Source organism: Aedes aegypti, chromosome 3 (assembly GCF_002204515.2).
Source record: "Aedes aegypti strain LVP_AGWG chromosome 3, AaegL5.0 Primary Assembly, whole genome shotgun sequence".
Classification (NCBI taxonomy): Eukaryota; Metazoa; Arthropoda; class Insecta; order Diptera; family Culicidae; genus Aedes; species Aedes aegypti.
This window is the reverse complement of record NC_035109.1, coordinates 85,088,712-85,111,937: the sequence shown is the minus strand read 5'-3', so window position 1 is coordinate 85,111,937 and position 23,226 is coordinate 85,088,712. Positions and strand designations below refer to the sequence as shown.

Sequence of the window (23,226 nt, the reverse complement as noted above, 5' to 3'; positions counted from 1 at the left end):
CAGTCATAGACATACATATCGAATGTTCGCCATGACCCTATGACCAACATTTGTATATGTATAGACTTAGCTGATGTGGCTTTTCTAATAGGCAGTTCTTTCACTCATTGATTGTCTTCAAAACCTTGGCAAGTATAGAAAATTCGTTTTATTTCATTTATTACTACAGTAAGCTACATTGTACTTGTTAAGTATTAGGTATTATTTTATGTTTTTATCATTATTGATATTATGAAGGCCAGAATTCCCAGTCAGTGAAGAACTTTATAGTACTAGAACACCATAGAAGATCGCTAAACATTACCTAATCATGGAACGGATTTTTGCTCTATTATTTTAAGTAGATGCTATTGATCTTCCTATGCTCCTATCCGCAACCCGGTGCACGCGCCTTGTTGGGTTTTGAAAACCTTGTAGAAGATTACAAACCGTCAATGGCATTCCCAATTACTACCCCACATTGCACATTCAAGGGTTTGATTGTGCTCCTAACCCACCCTCAGTTTGTAATCTTCTCGCCAGCTTGAAATTATATTTTCCCGAAGTGAAAGTAATTTTGATGAGTGGTAGCCGTACTATGCAGTAGTTTAACCAGAATCTTTAGGTCAGAAGATAATATCTAAATTTTGTAATAAAAAAGTTGCCATTGCTTTGAAATTTACCCAATATCTAATCAAAACTACTAACGACAGCGATCAATTATCAAAACTCATCGCTCCCTGGAAAATATAATCCAAAGCCCAGGGAAAAATGAGTGCGCACTGTACTTGCAACATAATTGCTCAACTAACAACATTTCTTCAAAATACGATATAAAATCATGACGAAAACTATACGCTATAACTATAGAACGGTACGTGGTGACATAAACATGACATTTGTAAACATAATTTTTAATTATTTTTTTGTTGCGCATTACTAATTTTAGATCTTTTTCCTGAATTATGATGTAATTGCACGGTTCGTAGTGGTATTCCAGTCCGCTTGAAATAATTTGGGAAAATTATATAATATTTTGAAGTGCAGATTTTTCTTAAATGCACGGTGAATGATAGCTTGACGGAACCTTTCCAGCAAGTTGTTTGAAAATGTGAGCATATTTTACCGGAGGATAAGAAAACCGAGGTGGTTTGAAGTTTCGGGCCCATTTTCAAGAATATGTTAACGTTGTTTAGTAGTGTTCGAAAAGAAAGGTGAAGACGTGAAGAGAGTTATTCGTTTTCGGCCCTCCAATCAGAAGTATTTGTATTCAATCATACTTCTTAATCGAAATGTTGTGGTAGAACAGGCCATTACTAAATAAATGGCAACTTATATCGTCATGATAATCATATCTTCAAGAATATTTTAATCATTATTCATATTAGTGCTTAAAGTGACGAAACTAAAGGTCAAAACAGATGTTCGTCAAATTTATATCTTAACCTGGTGAATTCAACTGTTCTTAGCGATAACTCTTGTTTTTGTTTGTGCAGTCTATTTGAATATGTGTATTTTTTTTTCTTTAGTCTTCGACGATTTGAGGACTTAAACGAAAGCTAATATATAATAAATAAAATCGGATTGTTTTCAAATGGACTGACAGTGCTGACTTTACTTAGATTCGAGGAAAATACAATAAAGACAATTTTTTGGTTGATGGTCAATTGGCAAAGAATACTGTCAGTTTATAACTGTAGAAGTGCTTAGTTGACAATTAATTGAGAACACGACTTAATGCCAGTTGCGACGTAACGCCAGAAAAAAAAGAAGCGCTTATTAAGTATGCCACATATTCTTCAGAAATCTTTTACCTTTACTTCAATTATACTGTTTCTTTTTAATTCCTCGTACACTTTCTACATTTTTTTTTCTCAAAAATGTCTGTAGAATGTAATCCAATTCGCGTTATACCATTTCGCGGTTTGTACCATTTGGCGGCATGTTATTTCGCGGTCAGTACCATTCCGCGGTGTATCGTTTCGCGATTTGTACCGAGATGTTTCATATATCTCAACAGTGCAATTTGAATGATTACCTGTGTTCAAAAGAAGGATAAATCACCGATGAAAATGTTATTAATGATAATTTCAACAATTTTCAGTGAATCTCATAGGAAAACCCACACCGCGAAATGGTATAGACTGCGAAATGGCATACCGCGAAATGGTACTAACCGCAAAACGGTAAACCGCAAAATTATACAAACCACGAAATGGTACACCGCGAAATGATTGATCGCGGAATGGTTTACCGCGAAATGTCGGACAACCGTTTTGTGCTATATGCACTGGCCCCTCCCCGAAGAAATACCGTAAGGTGGTTCCGGGGAGATAAGGGTCTGAGTCCAAGGGTCATGTCGATGCACTTGCTCAAGCACAGTGCATAGGCTGGTTTTTTCGTCGTTGGTGCGTCATCCCCGCATTCCCTGAGTTACCTTCTCAGTGAATCTGTTTGCAGATTTCCCCATTGTAGCGGAATTTGGGGCAAGTGTGCCATAGGGGCAAGTGTGCCACCCCTGATTTTTATAAAAACTACAAAATATATTTTCTCTTTGAGTTTAACAATGTGTTCCCTTATAGTTCGTAATACAATGATCAAAATATGACGAAAATTGCTCTATTTTTCACGTATTTAAATCGACTTTTGTAAAAATAATCAAATTTTAGTGATTTTTTATAAGATTTCGTTGTTTATAAATAGCATGGTGAAAGGTAAATTAATGACATATTTTTGTAACGTACTGTATATCGTCAAGCTATATATAAATGTGTTAGTTATTGTGACATTTCAAGCATAATTCTTCAATCCGACGTATCTGCAAAAATAAACAAATCAAGATTTGCTTTGCGTGGGCTTGACAAACGCATAATCTACGTACTGAGTCTATAAAAGTATTCCTACAACCATTTTTTGATTTTTAAAAATAAATTTAAATTATGCCCTATGTGCACTTTACTCAGTGTTTTTAATTTGGCTACATGCACCGTTCGTTTGAAAAGCGACTCAACTGTCAACATTTTTCATGCTTGCACTTACACCGTACATATGCTCATAGTAAAGCGACTTATATGCAGAATCAAAACCTAAAATTATAAACATCAGATTCGTCATACTGTTTCCGAATCACTAAACATGTTGGAAATCGAGAGATTTGGATTTCCACAGCTGCAGCTAGCTGACGGATCGGCAAACTGATGTGGAACATCATCAGTATTCGGTTTTAGCCAATATTTCTCACCAAATCTCGCGTAACAATTCTAAAGGGCCAATGATCAAATTGTAAACAAATCGGGTTTTGATACCATTCGATAGCATCTCCCAACACCCACAAACTATGCAAACATTGTCAACATAATCATAAAACTTACCGTTATAAACTCGGTTTTCAAAACGGCCAATAACCGCTTTTTTCCAAATCATTCATTGGCCCCCGCTCGAAAAGGCCAATGATTGGTTCTCGCTCCATCAAGAAGGCCTACAATCGGAAAATTTCGCAAACTGTCATTGGCCTTAGCATGGTGAGAGGCCAATGACTCTCTCTTGCTCATTCATTGAAAACCGAAAAGGCCTAGCCTTGGGCCAAGCACGCTAATAAAATTCTATTTTGGCCAATAAAAAAGGCCCATGCCTTGATGAAAATCGAAAATGGGCCAAGCATTTAAACTCATCATTTTTTCCACATTTTTGTCAGTTTTCAGAATAAAATCAATTATTAGTGTGTAGTAACAGTAAATCGTCACTCAACTAGCAAGAAATCACATTGATTGATTTAAAATCTGAAAAATAGGAATTGAAAATGTGGTGAATGATATTCAAATCGAATTATCTCAGAGTCAACGATCTGAGGATTGGCCCTTTTGAATTGTTACGCGAGAAATTTCTCACAAGAACTGTTTTTCTTCTACTTTTGTTACTCACGGCTCCGTCCGGTGCTCCTGTTGGTCTAGTTGAAATTGGAAACATTCGGAAACCAACATTCGTTGTCGTTGAAAGTTGAAACTGACCAATTGACTAACTTTATTAAATTTCATGGGAATTTCCAAACCGGTGTATGTGCAACTTCAAAACAATACTCGCGTAACAATTCTAAAGGGCCAATGATCAAATTGTAAACAAATCGGGTTTTGATACCATTCGATAGCATCTCCCAACTCCCACAAACTATGCAAACATTGTCAACATAATCATAAAATTTACCGTTATAAACTCGGTTTTCAAAACGGCCAATAACCGCTTTTTTCCAAATCATTCATTGGCCCCCGCTCGAAAAGGCCAATGATTGGTTCTCGCTCCATCAAGAAGGCCTACAATCGGAAAATTTCGCAAACTGTCATTGGCCTTAGCATGGTGAGAGGCCAATGACTCTCTCTTGCTCATTCATTGAAAACCGAAAAGGCCTAGCCTTGGGCCAAGCACGCTAATAAAATTCTATTTTGGCCAATAAAAAAGGCCCATGCCTTGATGAAAATCGAAAATGGGCCAAGCATTTAAACTCATCATTTTTTCCACATTTTTGTCAGTTTTCAGAATAAAATCAATTATTAGTGTGTAGTAACAGTAAATCGTCACTCAACTAGCAAGAAATCACATTGATTGATTTAAAATCTGAAAAATAGGAATTGAAAATGTGGTGAATGATATTCAAATCGAATTATCTCAGAGTCAACGATCTGAGGATTGGCCCTTTTGAATTGTTACGCGAGAAATTTCTCACAAGAACTGTTTTTCTTCTACTTTTGTTACTCACGGCTCCGTCCGGTGCTCCTGTTGGTCTAGTTGAAATTGGAAACATTCGGAAACCAACATTCGTTGTCGTTGAAAGTTGAAACTGACCAATTGACTAACTTTATTAAATTTCATGGGAATTTTCAAACCGGTGTATGTGCAACTTCAAAACAATACTCGCGTAACAATTCTAAAGGGCCAATGATCAAATTGTAAACAAATCGGGTTTTGATACCATTCGATAGCATCTCCCAACACCCACAAACTATGCAAACATTGTCAACATAATCATAAAACTTACCGTTATAAACTCGGTTTTCAAAACGGCCAATAATAGTTTTTTTCCAAATCATTCATTGGCCCCCGCTCGAAAAGGCCAATGATTGGTTCTCGCTCCATCAAGAAGGCCTACAATCGGAAAATTTCGCAAACTGTCATTGGCCTTAGCATGGTGAGAGGCCAATGACTCTCTCTTGCTCATTCATTGAAAACCGAAAAGGCCTAGCCTTGGGCCAAGCACGCTAATAAAATTCTATTTTGGCCAATAAAAAAGGCCCATGCCTTGATGAAAATCGAAAATGGGCCAAGCATTTAAACTCATCATTTTTTCCACATTTTTGTCAGTTTTCAGAATAAAATCAATTATTAGTGTGTAGTAACAGTAAATCGTCACTCAACTAGCAAGAAATCACATTGATTGATTTGAAATCTGAAAAATAGGAATTGAAAATGTGGTGAATGATATTCAAATCGAATTATCTCAGAGTCAACGATCTGAGGATTGGCCCTTTTGAATTGTTACGCGAGAAATTTCTCACAAGAACTGTTTTTCTTCTACTTTTGTTACTGACGGCTCCGTCCGGTGCTCCTGTTGGTCTAGTTGAAATTGGAAACATTCGGAAACCAACATTCGTTGTCGTTGAAAGTTGAAACTGACCAATTGACTAACTTTATTAAATTTCATGGGAATTTTCAAACCGGTGTATGTGCAACTTCAAAACAATACTCGCGTAACAATTCTAAAGGGCCAATGATCAAATTGTAAACAAATCGGGTTTTGATACCATTCGATAGCATCTCCCAACACCCACAAACTATGCAAACATTGTCAACATAATCATAAAACTTACCGTTATAAACTCGGTTTTCAAAACGGCCAATAACCGTTTTTTTCCAAATCATTCATTGGCCCCCGCTCGAAAAGGCCAATGATTGGTTCTCGCTCCATCAAGAAGGCCTACAATAGGCCTATTCACATGACGTTCAAAAACAGCTGATCGGGGAGCTCTTTGACAGTTCTTCTATGAAAATGACAGCCTCGTGTATGCACCGGGCCTCCACCGATGTAAACAAATGCATAGACGGACCTGTCACATGAAAAGGCCAATCGGAAAATTTCGCAAACTGTCATTGGCCTTAGCATGGTGAGAGGCCAATGACTCTCTCTTGCTCATTCATTGAAAACCGAAAAGGCCTAGCCTTGGGCCAAGCACGCTAATAAAATTCTATTTTGGCCAATAAAAAAGGCCCATGCCTTGATGAAAATCGAAAATGGGCCAAGCATTTAAACTCATCATTTTTTCCACATTTTTGTCAGTTTTCAGAATAAAATCAATTATTAGTGTGTAGTAACAGTAAATCGTCACTCAACTAGCAAGAAATCACATTGATTGATTTGAAATCTGAAAAATAGGAATTGAAAATGTGGTGAATGATATTCAAATCGAATTTTCTCAGAGTCAACGATCTGAGGATTGGCCCTTTTGAATTGTTACGCGAGAATACTGGTGTATGAGCCTCTGCATGCTATAAAACGTTTGACTTTTACTGTGCGCCCTGTTTTCAAAATGCCAATGAGAGCGAGCGAGACAGCACCAACACACGGCGCACAGTAAAAGTCATGAGAACAAAAGAATTTATGGCACGTACAGAGGCTCATATGACGTGACGCAAGTGAAAAACGAACTGTCAAATCGACGCATCAAGCAAGGTGTATGTATCAATCAAGGTATGGTATCGACGAACCATCCATGGTGTATGTGAGCAGCACAAAGCAAAAGGGTTTATTCGATAATTTTACCAGCTTCTCAATGTAATTCAAAACAAATCGGAATTGTTTAATAGTGGTTCGAAACAGTGTGCTTTTTGACGTTGGATAACGTCTTACGGCAACATACTGGGGTACAATTTCGAAAAACGAAAAATCGCTCGCGTCACGAAAAGTGGTTAGATTTTGACTGTTAATAACTTACTAACGCACTCATAGATTTTCAAGATTCTTGCACCAATCGATTGAAAATCTTTCTACGAATCTACTCCAATAATAAAAACTATTGATTTTCATGACTAAACTATTGAAAAATTAATAAATATCGAGGCATGTCTTATATTCCATAGAAAAGCACAATTTTCTTGCTGTTATAAGGTTTTGACGTTTTGAAGTTGACATGTATTTAACTTCGGGTGAAAATGGTTATTTCATGGTTTTTCTTGTGCCAAACAACTGAATGCAGGCACACAAGTACGACGGTTAGCCTCTTTGTGCAATATTTAAAGAAATAACGAATAGTTAATTTCAAGAATTGCTATGAAAACGCCTAAATGTAGGCAATTTCCTTAGTAACTCCCTGATATCTAACAGAAATTTAATTATTTCAACCGTATGAGCTAATTGGTACGAGTTTAGAAGATGAAATCGGGCTCGGGGATATATTTTAAGCATCCTTACAAACTTTACTTATTTTGAATAATGGCGTTGTCGTCGTCGCTACCTACATGTAAATGCATGCTAGAGCGATCAGAGTATCAACTTGTCAAACAAAGAGCTAAAACTAATCAGCACCAGCTTTGTTGATGTTTTGATTTGGTAAGAAATTGTCGATCGAATCGAAATACGTACACAGAGAAGGCTGCACAAATGCTACCGCCGCCCGACCCAAGCGACGGGAACCTAGGTAAAACTTTGTTTGCCATTTATTTCCGTTGAAAACTAATCATCCAAAATTATAAATGATAAATAAATTAATCAATTAATAGTAATAGATGAAATGTCTCGGATTGTAACTCTTTTATGTCGAATGCATTCTTCTGACCCGTTTTGTTTGAAATTGTGCTGCAATTCAATCTAAGCGCGTTCTCCACGGATACGACGAGTCAGCTGGATGTCCTTCGGCATGATGCTGACACGCTTGGCGTGGATCGCGCACAGGTTGGCATCCGCAAACAAACCGACCAGTTAGGCCACGCTCGCTCCCTGCAGGACCATGACGGCTGAGCTCTGGAATCGCAGATTTTCCTCTACCTTTCCCCGGATACCACGACGAAGCAGAAGAAGTTCTTCAAGGTGCAGAACTTCTTTGAGTATCAAAAAGAGATCATGCCAATCATGCCAACTTTAACATCGATTTGAGTAAAGAGAGAACATGGAGTTCGTGGACTTCATGAAGAAATACCTCAACCTCAATCTTTCTTCGGAACCTACTAAAGCAACCAATCTTAGTGGATCATGCGTGGACCTAACGTTCAACCGGAATATTTGTTTGGGGGGCAAGAGTTACCGCTCATGCTTTTTCTTCCATCGATCGATTCTATCGGTGTTGAAGTGTTAACCGAACCAACCAAATAATAACACACAATATCCATAATAGGTCAGAATTAACATGCTACAAATAGTATGAAAATTGATTGGATTTTTATCGTGACGGTCTCAAGCCAGGAAATAGAAGAAGCTAACGTTATCCAACGTCAACTTGGCGGTTGTATCTCGGAAACAACCTCTCACTTTTTTTCAACTTCTAGTAGACACAGCCATAGAAAAAATGCAAAACATTTTAAACAGGATTTAAAATTCTTTACAATATGTTGCATCGCATTTTTCTCGAAACCATCCGAGTGTTAGATACGCCGAATTGAAAAATTAGGCTTGATTTGAGCGAAAAAAATATTTAGTTTTACATACGAAATCCAGTTTGTTTTAAATCTATACTTTTTGGGGCAAGTGTGCCACCTATTTGGTAAACAAAAATGGTTGGAATGAAATTCAAAAAAATATAAACACCATCAACAAAATCACAGTAATGAACCAAAATGACGCACCAGTTGTGTTTTCTGCAATGTAGAAGGGGAATATCAAACATGTTTGCTCCCAAAGTGATTTTTTCTCCAAATATTCGATAATAACATGGTTTTAGGCGTATTAATAACTGTTTTATTAATCTTCATCGGTTTTTTACCGTTATTTAATGCTGCTCTTGTATAATATTATACAGATCCGCCGATATATTGTATTGAATTAAGACAAAAATAACCATTTTAGTTATTCGAATTGACTAGTAAAAAGTTTCGCATGTGATGAACCTTGTTATAAAGCATCCCCTTATGACGGTAAACTTAAAAATATTTTTTAAATTATCAATTAGGCACCGCTTTTTTAGCAATATCAACAGGAAACAAAGAAAATTTCATTACAAGTAAAATTACATGAATGTTCATTCGGTGGCCGTCTTGCCCCATATGGGTGGCACACTTGCCCCGCAGTGTTGAAATTTAGGTTATTTTGGATGATATTTGAGAAGCTTCAAAACTAATCCTTTTTTAAATAATTTTCTTTTTTAATGGCACAGTGCTCATGGAAAGATGTGAAACTAACATCAAGAGGCTAAATTGGTGGATTTTGTAAGCTTAAGACAAAGTTAGAGAACAAATTGATTAAGGTGGCACCAGTGCTGGGAATGATAACAGTAGTAGGCTTAAGTTTTTGCGAAAATCACGTGGCTCTCCTAATACAGTAGTTCAAAATTGTGAAACTCATCAAGTAGCCTATGTTGGGTACATGAATTGGTCGCCGTTAAGTCAGAGGGGACCAAGTACAAAACTTGAGAAAATTGGATTATTCTCGCATTAGATGCAAAATTACTTTACCTCCGTTGCACTTTGATCAGATTTGAAGAATGCTGTAAACTGCGAGAGATATGTAATAAATTTACTTTGGATGATCAACAAAAATCGATAAAAGTGTGCAGTCAGAATGGACCAAGTGCTTATCACCATAACAGCGAAAATGATCATCGCGCTTAGGAATGCGAGGAAATGAAAGACATTTCAGGAGATTTGTCAGATTTTTCGACATCGAATCATTCTTCTAGTTATCCATCAATATAAATTTATAAATATTACATGATTCGATGCATTTGATTTTGATTTTAAACCATTTACCATATTCGGATGGGTGGTCAGAAATTGCAACAAATTCTGTGCAGACAGAGCGGACCAAGTGTTGAAAAGAAATAAAATGATTGATTACTGCATTTTTTGAGTCAATTTCAGAGTCCGATAGAAGTTTACGGTAGTTCTATGGTGTATGCATGGCATGTCCTACGATCCGCTTATTGGACCAGCATATTTTGGTCGGTACTCAAGATTTTCATTTAGTCCACTCTGACTGAACGCATATTTGAATATTTCTGGTCTTCAACGCCCTGACCCTGCAAAACCTTAATTTTCAAGCTATCGTAATGCCACTGATTTTGGTATTTATTATATGGGTTATTTAAGAATGTACGATACTGGTGTCGAAGGGTCTTGATAATCTGTTTATCTTAGAGATATGCACCCAATTTGACCATGCAAGCATTAAATGATTGTTATTTTTCAAGAAATTGTTCAGTCAGAGTGAACCAGCTCACTGAACGGTGGTCTTTGGTTCAGTCAGAGTGGACCAAGTACACATATTCCATCAAAAAATCGTTCTATTAAAGGTATGGATTATGATTTTTCATGATTATCACTTCACATTATATTGTTTGAAAGTAACATAAAGACGTGTAAATATATTGAACCGAAATTTAAACGAGTTCAAAAATTACAGAGCGTTAGACTTTAAACCCATTTTTCTCAAAATATCAAAAATGTCACTTGGTCCACTCTGACTTAACGCCGACCAATTTTCTAAATGAGGAGTGTCATTGAAGGCTGCAAATGCGGGAAATGCAACGGGAAATAGAACATTTTTCTACAGTAGTTTTGGGTTGCCCTTAGCAACGGGTGTTTTGCTATTTTCGAGGCATTGTGCCTACAGCAGCGATACGCGTGAGTTTCACTGGCTCCGGTGACTGTGATTCGCTACGCTTGCCTACTGTAGTGTGAATCTCAGAACTTTTCCCAACTCTGGGTGGCACACTTGCCCCAAGTCCCGCTACAGGCACGAGTCTTACGAAAATGACAAATTCATTCTCATTGGCTATAAAATTAATTTATCGATTTATTTTGTTTGTACCGAAACCGATAGAGTTTTCACTGTGATAAAAAGCATTGAAATGGTTAGACATAATCTGTTGCTTATCAGCAAAAATGTTTCTGTGATGTTTTGTAATAAGTTTCATTATAATTTTATCTCTTGAAATCAGCTGACTGGGTGATTCAACTGTGGGGGGGGGGGGGGGGTGACTGTAACTATGGTTTTCATTGTCTTAGTAAACTTTGGAACACGCACAAAGAGGGTCTTTGCTGGGCTCAGTTACATTTTTTTTGTAATTTATAATGAATGTTAGAAAGATTGTTGTCAGGGATTGAAATTTCTGTTCACTTAAGAACATAAGATATTAGAATGGATAGCTCAAAAGTTGGTAGATGGATTTTTGTTTTCGTTAGTGTCTGTTTGTCTGTGCCCATATCGCAATCTTTTCTTCAAAATATTCAAATGATTCTTGGTCAAAATGAAGCAATAAGAGTTTTCAGAAATATTTTTACATTGCTGAAATTTAGAACATAAAGTGAAAGTTTTCACAAATCGGTACTTACCTCAAATCCACGACACGAGCACGATTTGGCGAGTAGACTATGTTCTCAAAATTTTCCGTCCTTAAGGTACAACGTCTTCCAGCCGGAACAATCTGTAATGTTGAAGTAAACGAATTAAATTTAGTACTTAATGAATTTTATTGCCGTGTATAATATCTGCACTCAATCGTATTAATTTTGGTGACGTACCGATTTTTTTACATATTAATCTTTGTTCTAATTTAAATGGCGGAATATTTTGCAATTTACTTCATAATGTCAATTCTGTTTCATAACTAGGGGAATATAGTGTTTCTGATACATATCACGATACTAAACATAAATATTTTATGAAATCTCGCTTACTCCGCAAACGGGTCCAAATTGCTGTCGTAGTCCTCGAATGGGTTGCCAGGGTCCGCCTTGGATGACGCCGCCTGTTTCTTTGGTGTAGGCTCATCCGCAGCGAATGGGTTTTTGGCGCTGTCGTAGCCCGTCATGTCGTCATCCTCGTCGAAAGGATTGCTGGCCGTCGCCGCCATTGCATTGGCAGCAGTTGGCGGTGGAACCGGCGAAGGTTGTTTCACCGGCTGTTGAGTGTAGTTCGATAAGGTCGATGGAGGTTTTGGACTGCCATAGGGTGATCGACGTGGGCTACGATCGTCCCTCAGGCGAAGTTGCTGTTGGGCTAGAAGCGATGCCTGCTGTCGTTGTCGAATCTGTTCTTGTTCCATCAGGCGTAGACGCATTTCACTTTCCTGGGCATCGAGGCGCGCTTGGGATCGTTGGCCTTCTTCTTGTCTGATGCGGGCCTCAGCTCCGGGACCATAGCTCGGCTGAGGTTTCGCGGGTAGTACGTTAGTACCTATGCGAATTTGTTCCGTTTGCTTCGTCAGTTGACGCATGCTCGATTCGGTTGAAGTGGGCATGGATGGCTTGAATGGGAGACGAGAGGTGAGGTTAGAGTTAACGTATAATTTATAAGAAATGAAGATTTTCTACAAGAAGATTTAACATCAGTAAAATAATATTGTCATTTTTCAAAGGAACAGACGCAAACCTTTCCTATATTGACCGGAACTGTTCGGTTCAACCTTGAATCGAACCTTTTACATAGACATCATATGAAAACGAAATCACGATGCTCCTTAGACCTTTATAATCAAAAACAAAATCTGTTTTCACCAGTCTGTTTTCATCAGTCGATTAGCTAACTACATGTCAAGGCAAAATTTAAAAAAAAGTAAGACCTGTTTCAAAGCCCTTTCAATGCGATGAAGGAAATTGCAATAAACGCATGGGTCTCCTTTGTGTTACTGTAGACTTGATTTTATCTAAGAATTTCTTTAGAAACTAATTCATAATAAATACTTCCAGGAACTACTCCAAAGATTCCTTCTGAAATTCTACGAGACATTTCCCAAGGAAGTTCTCAAAGAATTTTCCCATGGATGTCTCTAGGAAACTGTTAAAAATATCTTATAGAAATGATTTAGGGATTAATAAAAAAAATCCAATGGTATTTCTAACAGAAATCCTTTAGTAATCTTTGTAGAAACTTTTGTGAAATTATTGATGAACTCCTGCAAGGATCTCTGAAAGAACTCCTGGAATTGCTGAAATAATTATTCCAAAATAATGAATTAAACCCCTGCATAATATCCAGCAGAATTTTCTGGAAAATTTATACTGAAAACATCGGACGTAATTCCTGAAGAAATTCCTAAAAATGTTAAGTGCCTACTGCAGTGCATTCATTTTTCGTGAATCTATGGAAATTCACTTGAGAAATTACAAGATAAATGATTAAACGGACTGCAGGATCTCTGGATGAAATTCTGGAGAAACCCATAGAGAAATTTTTCAAGAATCTTAATCCCTGTAAGAGTTCTTACAGGGATTGGAGAAATTTGTTGAGTAATTCCTGAGAAAAGCGTAGATTACTTATTAAAGGAATCCATATAAAAATGACTGGAACAATAATTAAAAAATGAGCATTGGAATCCTGGAAGAATTCTTGTAGAATTTCCTTAAAAAAGCTATAAACAAATATCTTCAAAAACATGGGTTTTCTTGGAAGAAAACTCAAATACCTTGCTGGAATCTTTGGGATGTTTGCTAGTGTAGTTAATGGATAAATCGGTGGGATTGGTAATCTCAAGATTTCTGGCGATAAGTCGGATGTTTTGATGGTATGTTTCTTCCCATATTAAATCGAAAACCATTCAAATATTACACTGTTTTCTTTATAAAAAGGGCATAACTTCGAAAAAGACCCTACATTCTTTTTTCAATTTTACCCAGCCATGCAGCTATAGAAATCGGCTGGTAACACAGACTTAAGGGACATCTTTTTCTGATAATAACGGTCTGGGTAACACCGTGGAAAGAAAAAAAACTCTGGAAAATAAAGAAATGAATACTTACTTCCGCATGCTGCGTGTCAGTTTCCTCTTCGACGATAAGTAGCTTGTTGAACAATCCGCGCCCAAAGTACTCGGCAACCACGGAGAAAGGTTCCGACGAACGATCCAGCAAATTGTGGAATGCCTCATGCTGGCCACGTGATTCACTCTGCGCTCGAAGCGTGTCCATCAGTTGCATGTTCTTCTTGTTGCACACCGGGCAGTCCCGTTCGGTTTCCGAGTACCCGCGAATGCAACTGTAAAGACGAAGAGATATATGAGGGTCACTCGCTGATCAAGCATAGTTTCGAGTGCGGACTCACTCTTGGTGGTAGGAATGCTTGCAAAGGAAAAACAGAGCCGGCCAGGACAGCGGTTGCTTGCAGGTATCGCAAACCGTGTTGCGGAATTCCACGTTGCCTTCCTGGAGGTGTTTGATATGTTTTTTGATGGCCGTAGACTCATCGCTGTACTTGGCCGTCAATTCCAGGTCGTGATGGGTGGATTCCTGTTCTTTTTGGAACACCTGCATGAAATAGTCGCGGACTGGCAGCAGAGTCGGTCCATTTTCCACGGCCAAGCAGTTGAGAATCTGCAGAGGGGCTTGAAGCTTTTCCTGAGCTGTGGATGCATAAGGGGGTAGTATTGAGTAAATCGTCTTTTCCTTCTTCTTCTTCTTGGCATTACGTCCTCACTGGGACAAAGCCTGCTTCAGCTTAGTGTTTAATGAGCACTTTCACAGTTCACAGATGATACTATATGTCCAAGGAAGTCAAGGAAATTTCCATTACGAAAAGATCCTGGACCGGCCGGGAATCGAACCCAGACACCGTCAGCATGGCTTTGCTTTGTAGCCGCGGACTCTAACCACACGGCTAAGGCCCCTCAAAGAAGGCATATAATTCTCATTATGCCAAACGTCCTTATGCGAAACGTCTTTATGCGAAATGTCCCACCCCCGTTTGAAATGATAGAAATTATTAAATGAAATGATAAGGATCATCCCAGGAAAACACTTACCGATCACTTGCAGAACCTGCGACAGCAACTTGGGCGGAGCCCCCTGGTCATTCTTCAACCCATTCAACGCCAACAACCACAGCGAAGCATCGTTTTGCCCTAGCTTACGACAGCTCACCAACAAGTTCTCGTAGTCACTGTTCTTCAGATAGTGCCGAATTATCAAATGGTGCAGCTTGTCCTCCTCGTACAAATGCATCACGCCGGGCCAAAACTGGTAAACTCGGCACTGTATCAGCACGTGGTTTTTATCGTATCGTTCAGGGTCATTTTTCAACAGATTTAATAGTTTGATTTCCACGGTGGAGGATTCCCGCCAACGGTACAAATAGTGTTCTATAAGGGTGTTATACACGAACTTGCTACAGGACGGAATGTTTCTTATTAGATGCTCCAGAAAGTCGATCAGCAGTTCATCGTCCGAAAACAGATGTATAAAATCCTCCGGATTGCCTCGCGTGCAATTACTGTTTTCGTTATCAAGTCTATAGAGAATATCATCGCCGAAATGATCCTGTAAGGCGTTGGACCCCAGATCTTCGCGGACATAATCCGTACAAAGCTTCTTAAGCAGATGAATCGTTTTCTCTGGGCAATGCTCCATCAGCAGAACGCCATATTTCTTGACATTCTTTTCCGCCTCGTGGAACTCTAGCTGCATGATATATTCGAGGGCTTCTTCGTACCGTCCGAGATCTTCGGTAAGAATGCTAAGACACAGATCGTGTTTCTTGTGGGCCTTAGCCAAGGACATGGCCTGTTCCACCGATGCATTTCGACACACTTTAATTGCCACATCGACGTCGAAAAGGTTCAGCTTGTTCTCGTTCTCTAGAAACTGTTTCAGCTGCTCGGTGCGATCTAGTCTGGTGAAGCAGTTCAGTAGTAGGGTTGTGTGGTCGGCTGTTGCTCTGCCGGACTTGTGAATGGCTTGCAGATAATCGGTTAGATAGTGGATATGCCGTGCATCCAGGAATCTCCTGATCACATACGAGGGCTCCAGGAAACCAATAGTTTTGATGTACTGATCAACCGATCCAGAGAAATCCCCTTTACTGTACAAATGATCTCCGTACTGCTTAAAAATCCCAGCCAATCCATCCGCATCGTACTGATTGCTCTTGGCTATCCGAACTGCAATGTCGTAGAGATTCTTCTTGAACAGCAGATTCAGTTTGCTCTGAAGATCTTTCTCGTCCAAATGGAATATAGCTTTATTCTCGGTCAATATATAGCACGATCCAAACTCCGTTATGATCGCTGCCACCTCTTCAATGGGACACGTGAACACGATGAACTTGTTCTGAATATCTATCACAGTCAGCACAAATCCACCGACATTCATTCCTCCGGATCGACTATTCCTCGACACAATCAACAGATGCGATCGGAACCACTGGAGAAGTGTCTTTTTGCCTTCCAGAGCATAACAGGGACCCCGTCCATCCGAAGTGTAGCAATAGACGGCGTCCTCCCGCCCAACCATGAAGTGCCCTTCGTTGTGACCCGTCTGAAGTGCACAGCACCCAACCGGTTTACTGATCGTGTCCAGGATGATTCTCATCTCTTTGTCCCGGCTTTGCAGATTGTACAGGTAAACGCCGGAATCGGAGCAGACAAACATTTGCGTGAGCTGAAAAAAAAGGAGATTCATTTAAATAAACTTTCCACTGAAACTGCAAATCTTGGGTAGCCACTCAAATATAAAAAAACCTAAGTTTTAACCGAATAATGAAAAATTTTCCGATGACTGAATTGTATAGTTTTGTATTATTTATTTGTAAATTATAAATGGGGCTTCTTGCAAAAATGTACAACTTTTCAATTGTTACGACAATGTTCTATGAGATATGTTCTTTCTCTCGGAATATTTAATCCAGGTCTGCCCAACGTTTTGAACCATGGATGAAGAAAACATTCAAAAATGTGCGTGGTCAATTTTCTTTTTCTTTTGCAGTTAATTTTAACATTTTTGCAATATCATACGAAAGGCAGTAATTTGAAGAAAAAAATCTTTGATGAAATTTAGATGATTACTGTTGCTCAGCATATTCCAAAACCAATGCCGTATTAATCTTGCCCAGAATTTAATGAGGATTGTCCTTAGGATTACAGAAAGATCTAGTCTAGAACTTTAAAAAAATGATTTCGCTGAGAGATTATACATAGAATTCGGCCAGAAATCTTAATTCGTTTTTTTCTGGTATTATTTGACTATCCTGCCGAAAGTTCTTTTGGAATACTGCTTTTGATTTTGTGAAAATGCTTCCTTTAAATATCTTTATCTGTGTAGAAATATTGTCCAGAATTTTATAAGAACCCTACACAAAATTCTCTCAGAAATTCAACTAGAATTTTGTGAAGTTGTTAGTTCTATTTAGGGTTCTAGGGAATTCTGCAACTATTTCTGGGCGTATACTGCTAACGTTTTCGGAGAAAACTTGCCAATAATTTTATTGGTCAAGATATTACGTAAAATCTGCCTAACGTAAATATGTTACTATAGTGATTCAACGAAAATTACAATCAATGAAATTAGAAGGTCCATGTTCAAACTTAGACAAAACAAGTTGAAAAAGGAAATGACTATGATAAATATCACCAAACCAAATAACTTCAGATACTCAATTAAGCAAATACGGAAACAAATTCCATACTGCACTGCTAGATAGATAGATTAATAATATTTTTTACATCAAAACATAGCTTATAGGATACGCTGCAACTCTTTAGAAGATATCACCCTAGTAAAATCACGTTTAGACAATGAAAACAAAAAAAAGAACGTTTTCCAGGCTCTGAACCAGTGTGCAATGAAAGGATGAAAAACTATAAATACCAGCATACGAAAAAGAAAATAGGATTGATAATAAATATTATAGTATTAACTAGTGCTTTAGTGCAAACATTCGCACATTTTTCTTATGTTCTATGTCATTTCTTATATAAATCGCATTTTTTTCTTTTTTCTTAATTTAAGGGTGAAAAAAGTTTAGATTCCTATTGATTTGGATCGAGTATTTTGATAAACATTCAAGTTTATTACGCCAGTTTGTGGCATGACAAAATGTGTTGGATTCTGTATTCACGGCATTGTTCATGCTGGGCTGATAGCGACTAAAGACCTTACGCCTGAAATAAGAGACCGACTGTGAATCAAAAAGGGATCATACAGAAACCAAGAAAATAAAAATTATCCAAACAAGAATCAGGATATTAGAGTTTTCTTAAGAATTTTTCAGAAAATCAGACTAGACTCAACGCGATAGCTCGACATCTGATCAAAATTAGTTCTTTGACATGAAAAAAAACACATTCATCATCAAATGGCCAAACTGAACAGTGTGACGTCAGGAAAATAACCTCTAAGACCCACAAGTGGTCTCAATCTCAGACAGCGAAGAACATGATGTTCTTATTTTCTTGGGCTTCCAGTTGTGGGGCATAGCCAAATGGTTAGCATCTATGAGTATAGATCTGAAGGTCGAAGGATCGACGCTAGTTGCTGATTTTTTTTTTTTTTTTGTTTATTTTTAATTCTTTGCTGATTCTTCCCAGGCTGGTAAAGATTGGAATCGAAAAAAAATGCGACACTTTGTTTTGGGTGTAACTTTTTATCGTGTGGGTAAAAATTAATGAAATTCTGGGTAATACTAGTTTATAGTGATACGTTTTCCAAATATTATCGCGATCTGTCAGGAAGTTTGCAAGATGCATTCGTTACAAGAAGAACTACGCCAGCAACCCGAGCCTTTCCACCAAAGACATGGCCAAAACGGTCAAATCGTTGAAGTGGAACCGATTGGAACTGACAAGCAAAACACAATGCGTGCGCGGAAGCTGTGCCGCGAGTGGCTGGTCAAGCAAGGCTGTCTCGTCCGTCATGGACGACGAGACATACATCAAGGAGGACACCAAACAATAGGGTCCTAAAGCCCTGTCCCAATTTTAGTGCCAAACGCTTAAGTTTAGGCCAATAACACATGTTTACTCAATTTTCTAATGTTTTCCGTTGGTTTGAGCCCAAAAAACATTTTTTTAGATTTTGTCACACCCCTTGGCTTAAACTCAAATTTTGGGTGTATTTGGTTTTCCGTGTCCTTTCCGAAATGTCAGATAGGAACAAACCCAGTGTTAAAACTAAAACCCCTGTGGTGTTTTTGTCGACTAAGCGAACGTCAAACATGATCTTAAGTGTCAAGGTTCATTTATGGACCCAATTTTTAAATTAAAGTTTAAACATGATATAGCCGTGATTTGAGCGGGGAAAATTGCTAAAGTAGTTGCAGTAACATGCTCTTTCGTGTTATTGAATTAAAACAAGATTTCAATAAAAATTTTAGGACCCAATTTGCCGGCTTCGAGTTTTTTGTCGGTACGTACATAAATTATTAAATCCCTGAAAATTTGAGAGAAGTATCCGATTTAAAATGAATTTTACGTGATCATGTTTGTGTGTCTCATTTTTTTCGAGTCGACTTCGGAATTCCTCCATAAATTTAGTTAGAAATAGCTTCAAGAATTCAACCTGGAAGATATCCCCAGAAACTATTCCCGAGACTCCACCAAGGAATTCCTCCAAAGATTCATTCACAAATTCCTTACGAATATTCGAGAAGTTCATCCAGCGTTTTTGTTAGGATTTTTTTTTTCCATTTTGGACATCTTTAAGATCTCAAGTAATAATTTCTCTAGAGATGCCTCCACTGATTTCTTAGAATTTCCTCCAAAATGGTCAGTCAGTATTTCTTAAGGATTTGAACTAAGAATTTATCTAAGGATACCTTCATAAATCACTCCACAGATTCCTCCTATAACTTCTTCAGAAAGTCCTGCAGAAATTTTTTAAGAAGTTTTTCAAGAAACTTTTGAAATGTTTAAATTTTCTGACAAAATGTGTAATAGTTTGTTATAAACACCTTAACACTTTACAGTTATAATTGCATTACTGTGTCATGTGACTAGTCTATGCAAATTCTATTTAACCCTTCCTATGTTTTCCGGTGGTGTTCATGTGGTTCGCATATATTATTACGACCATTACCTTACCCTGGCCCCGGCTTTGGACTGACTACACAATTGTGCTCTTATTGCCCTACCAACGATGCAAAACGAAAACGAAAATGGGTTCCTATCTATGACTCACCAGTATCCCCAAAGTTTTCCCGGTAAATTCAAATTCCCTATTTTTTTCGATTTTCCATAAATTCCCAACCTGGCCACCCTGTTATCAAATCTCACCTTATTGAAATGCTTGAACGCAATCCCGGTAATGTCCGTGCTGCCCGCCGTCAGCTGCTTCAGCGTCTTCGACCGATCCCGACTGATGTCCCCACGGTACAACGATATTCCACCCTTCGCAAACCCAATCGCCATAAACTGCCCTCCCTCGGACACAGCCAAGGCCGTAGGCATTGCCTCCATCGTTCGTACCGTACGCAAACACGGTGCTCCCGTGACCGGGTTCAGTTTGCCCAGGTTCCAAACCTTAAACGAGGGCCCATCACATCCGACCGTGACCAGCATATTGTTCTGCTTGGAGATGTCGCACAGCAGTATCGGTCCGTCGTGGCCACGAAAACTGACCGGTTCCCACGACCGGTTGAAGGCATGGATCATGCCCTCAGAGTCGCATATTACCACCAGGTTGTTCCCACTGGTAGTGGCTTTGATTTGCGCTCCCTGCAAGGCCTGGGCCACCTGGTCGCTGTCAATGCCCTTCCGCAGGTCAAAAAAGTTGAACTTTCGCCACTGTCGGAAGAAGGAAAACAGGGCGTCAACAGGAAACTCAAATTACGGATCAAAACGAAGACCTACCTCGAAAATGGCCATATTGGCGTGACCGTAAGCGTTTCCTCAATCGAACAGAAATATGTAGACAGATGAAATACACTTTTTACCAGAAGTTTGCGACACTATTTCATCCAAAATATTTCGAATGTTATGATCCTGATCCGATTTTGATGAATAATCAAACTTTATCAAAGCTGTCAAAACAATAAATAACTTTTTCGTCGGGTGTTTCAACCCACTGTAAAAAAGATGTTTTAAAAATTTTCTGCACGGAAACGCGGACCTACTCAAAACTGAAGTCAAGCGTGTGCTGGAATAAGGGCGTAAGTCGCATGATCCATTACGAATTTCCATTACGAAAAAATCTGGACCGACCGGGAATGGAACTCAGATACCTTCAGAATTGCTTTGCTTTGGCTAAGAAAGGCCCCAAAGTATAATACAAGTAAAAAAGTGAATGGGTTTGAAATAGATATAATCAATAAGATACTGAATCTTCAACCGAGAATATCCAACATTTAGCTATTACATTGTGTTTCTCTCGCTTGATTTTGAATATTTAAGAACTATGAAATCACTTCAATAAGCAATGAAATCAACAAACTCCAAAAGGGCCTAACTGGAACTATGTTTAATAAAAGGGCCTAACTGGAGGGGCCTAACTGAAACCATGTCCAATAGAAGGGCCTAATTGATTTGAAGATTCATTAAAGGGCCTAACTGCTGATGATATTTGAATGCAACCATTTTCACGAATCGTTATGCTATTTGAGATTTCTAACGTTCTGGGCCACGTAATAAACCATAATGAGTGTCAAACACAAATATAAAATTAGTAAAAAAAGTGAATGGGTTTGAAATATCAATAATCAATATGCTGCTGATTTTTCATAGAATAGTTTCCAATATTTAGCTATTATGATATTGTGTGTTTTTGTCACATAATCATTAAATTTTGTCGAAGAATTATGCATATCACTTCAATAATCAATAAAATTAGCAAATTCAAAAAGGGCCTAACTGGTTTGAAAATTCGTAAAAGGGCCTATCTGCGGATAATGTTTGAATTGAACTATTTTTACAAGTTGTTGTGCTATTTGAAATTCAAATCGTTGTGAGCCACGTAATAGACCATTATAGGTGTCGAACACAAGGGGCTATCCGAAAATGACGTCCATCAATTGGGGCCTCCTCCAATGGGGGATGTACAAAAATGTGACAAGTGCATGGATTGGGTATTGGAAAAAGCGTGACAGAGGGGGTAGGAGAGTTCTAGAAACCCCAAAAACGATGGAGGTCATTTTTGGATCTTCCCCAAGTATGGAACTAGTAAAAAGCGAATGGGTTTGAAATAGGAATAATCAATATGGTACTGAATCTTAAACCGAAAATTTCCAATATTTAGCTATTATATAGTGTTTTTTCACATAATCGCTAAATTTTGTTCAAGATTTATGCAAACCAATTCAAAAATCCATTAAATTAGCAAATTATAAAAGGGCCTAACTGAAACCACGTTCAATCAAAGGGCCTAACTGGTTTGAAGATTCATAAAAGGGCCTATCTGCCGATGATGTTTGAATTCAACAATTTTTACGAGTTGTTGTATTATTTGAGATTTGAAACATTATGGGTCACGCAACAGACTTTAATGGGTGTCGAACACAGGTATGAAACTAGTAAAAATGCGAATGGGTTTAAAATAGGAATTTTAAATATGGTACGGAATCTTCAATTGAGAATTTCTCAATGTTTACGTTTTGCAGATAGGCCCTTTTCAAATGTTACGCTAGAAGTATGTTTGACTTTATTTATCAACTAAAAAAAGTATTGAAATTGGGTTTTGCTAGCTTTAAAAAAAACTGTGGCGTTTTTCTCGACTAAGCAAACGTCAAACATGATCAAAAGTGTCAAGGTTCAAATTTGGACCCATTTTTTTAATTAAAGTATGAATATTGCAGTTCTTTTGAAAATTTTCCATTCTGCGGTAGCCGCCGAGTGCTACCGCAGCTGTCAAAGTTCTACCGCAGGCTTGAGAATCATTGTATCATTGAACGAAAACATCTAATCAAAGTATGCTAGTAGAGTCCAAAGCATTGAAAAACAGCCGACAACAACAGTCATCACCGTGGTTTCCAAGGTATCATCGCAGTCGATTGTGAAAATCAGTAATGTGACAATTGCGGTAGCTTTCTGTTCAACCGTAGAATGGAAAGTTATCTCTAAAATTGCAATATGATATAGCCAATATTTTAGAGGGAAATTTTGCCAAAGTAGTGGCACTACATTATATACTAAATATATATACTTTCAATTTGACCGTAAAAATGTGCGATTGATACGATCGACAGTGTTATGTCTGTTTGTCTGTGTTTTGAGTTAACAGAAGTCAAATGGGGCTCTGCACAAAAATGTACTTCTCCTTCTCACTCATTCGTGAGATTTGTAAACAACAAGACCAGTAAATGTCAAAATCCCATAAAAAATCAAAACAGTGCAAAGTCCTATAGGTTGAATTGGGCTC

The 23,226-nt window shown here is 38.1% G+C and overlaps 1 protein-coding gene across 1 annotated transcript; it reads right to left on the bottom strand.

Moving 5' to 3' along the window:
* Positions 1–11,429: 11,429 nt before the first annotated feature.
* On the bottom strand, positions 11,430–20,892 carry LOC5579184 (vacuolar protein sorting-associated protein 11 homolog). Its single transcript, XM_001664230.2, has 7 exons — positions 20,727–20,892; positions 20,151–20,660; positions 14,910–16,542; positions 14,213–14,510; positions 13,912–14,146; positions 11,851–12,419; positions 11,430–11,597 (listed from the first exon to the last, which is right to left on the bottom strand). Exons 1-7 carry the CDS (start codon positions 20,739–20,741, stop codon positions 11,567–11,569), a joined length of 3,291 nt encoding a protein of 1,096 aa, XP_001664280.1. The 5' UTR covers positions 20,742–20,892; the 3' UTR covers positions 11,430–11,566.
* Between the last annotated feature and the right edge of the window lie 2,334 nt (positions 20,893–23,226).

Excerpts from the sequence above, each read along its gene's own strand:
- LOC5579184 (XM_001664230.2), bottom strand. Across the intron at positions 14,147-14,212 it reads AAGCATTCCTACCACCAAGA|TTGCATTCGCGGGTACTCGG; the intron begins GTGAGTCCGCAC and ends TCGTCTTTACAG. Across the intron at positions 12,420-13,911 it reads CTGACACGCAGCATGCGGAA|CCATCCATGCCCACTTCAAC; the intron begins GTAAGTATTCAT and ends CTCCCATTCAAG.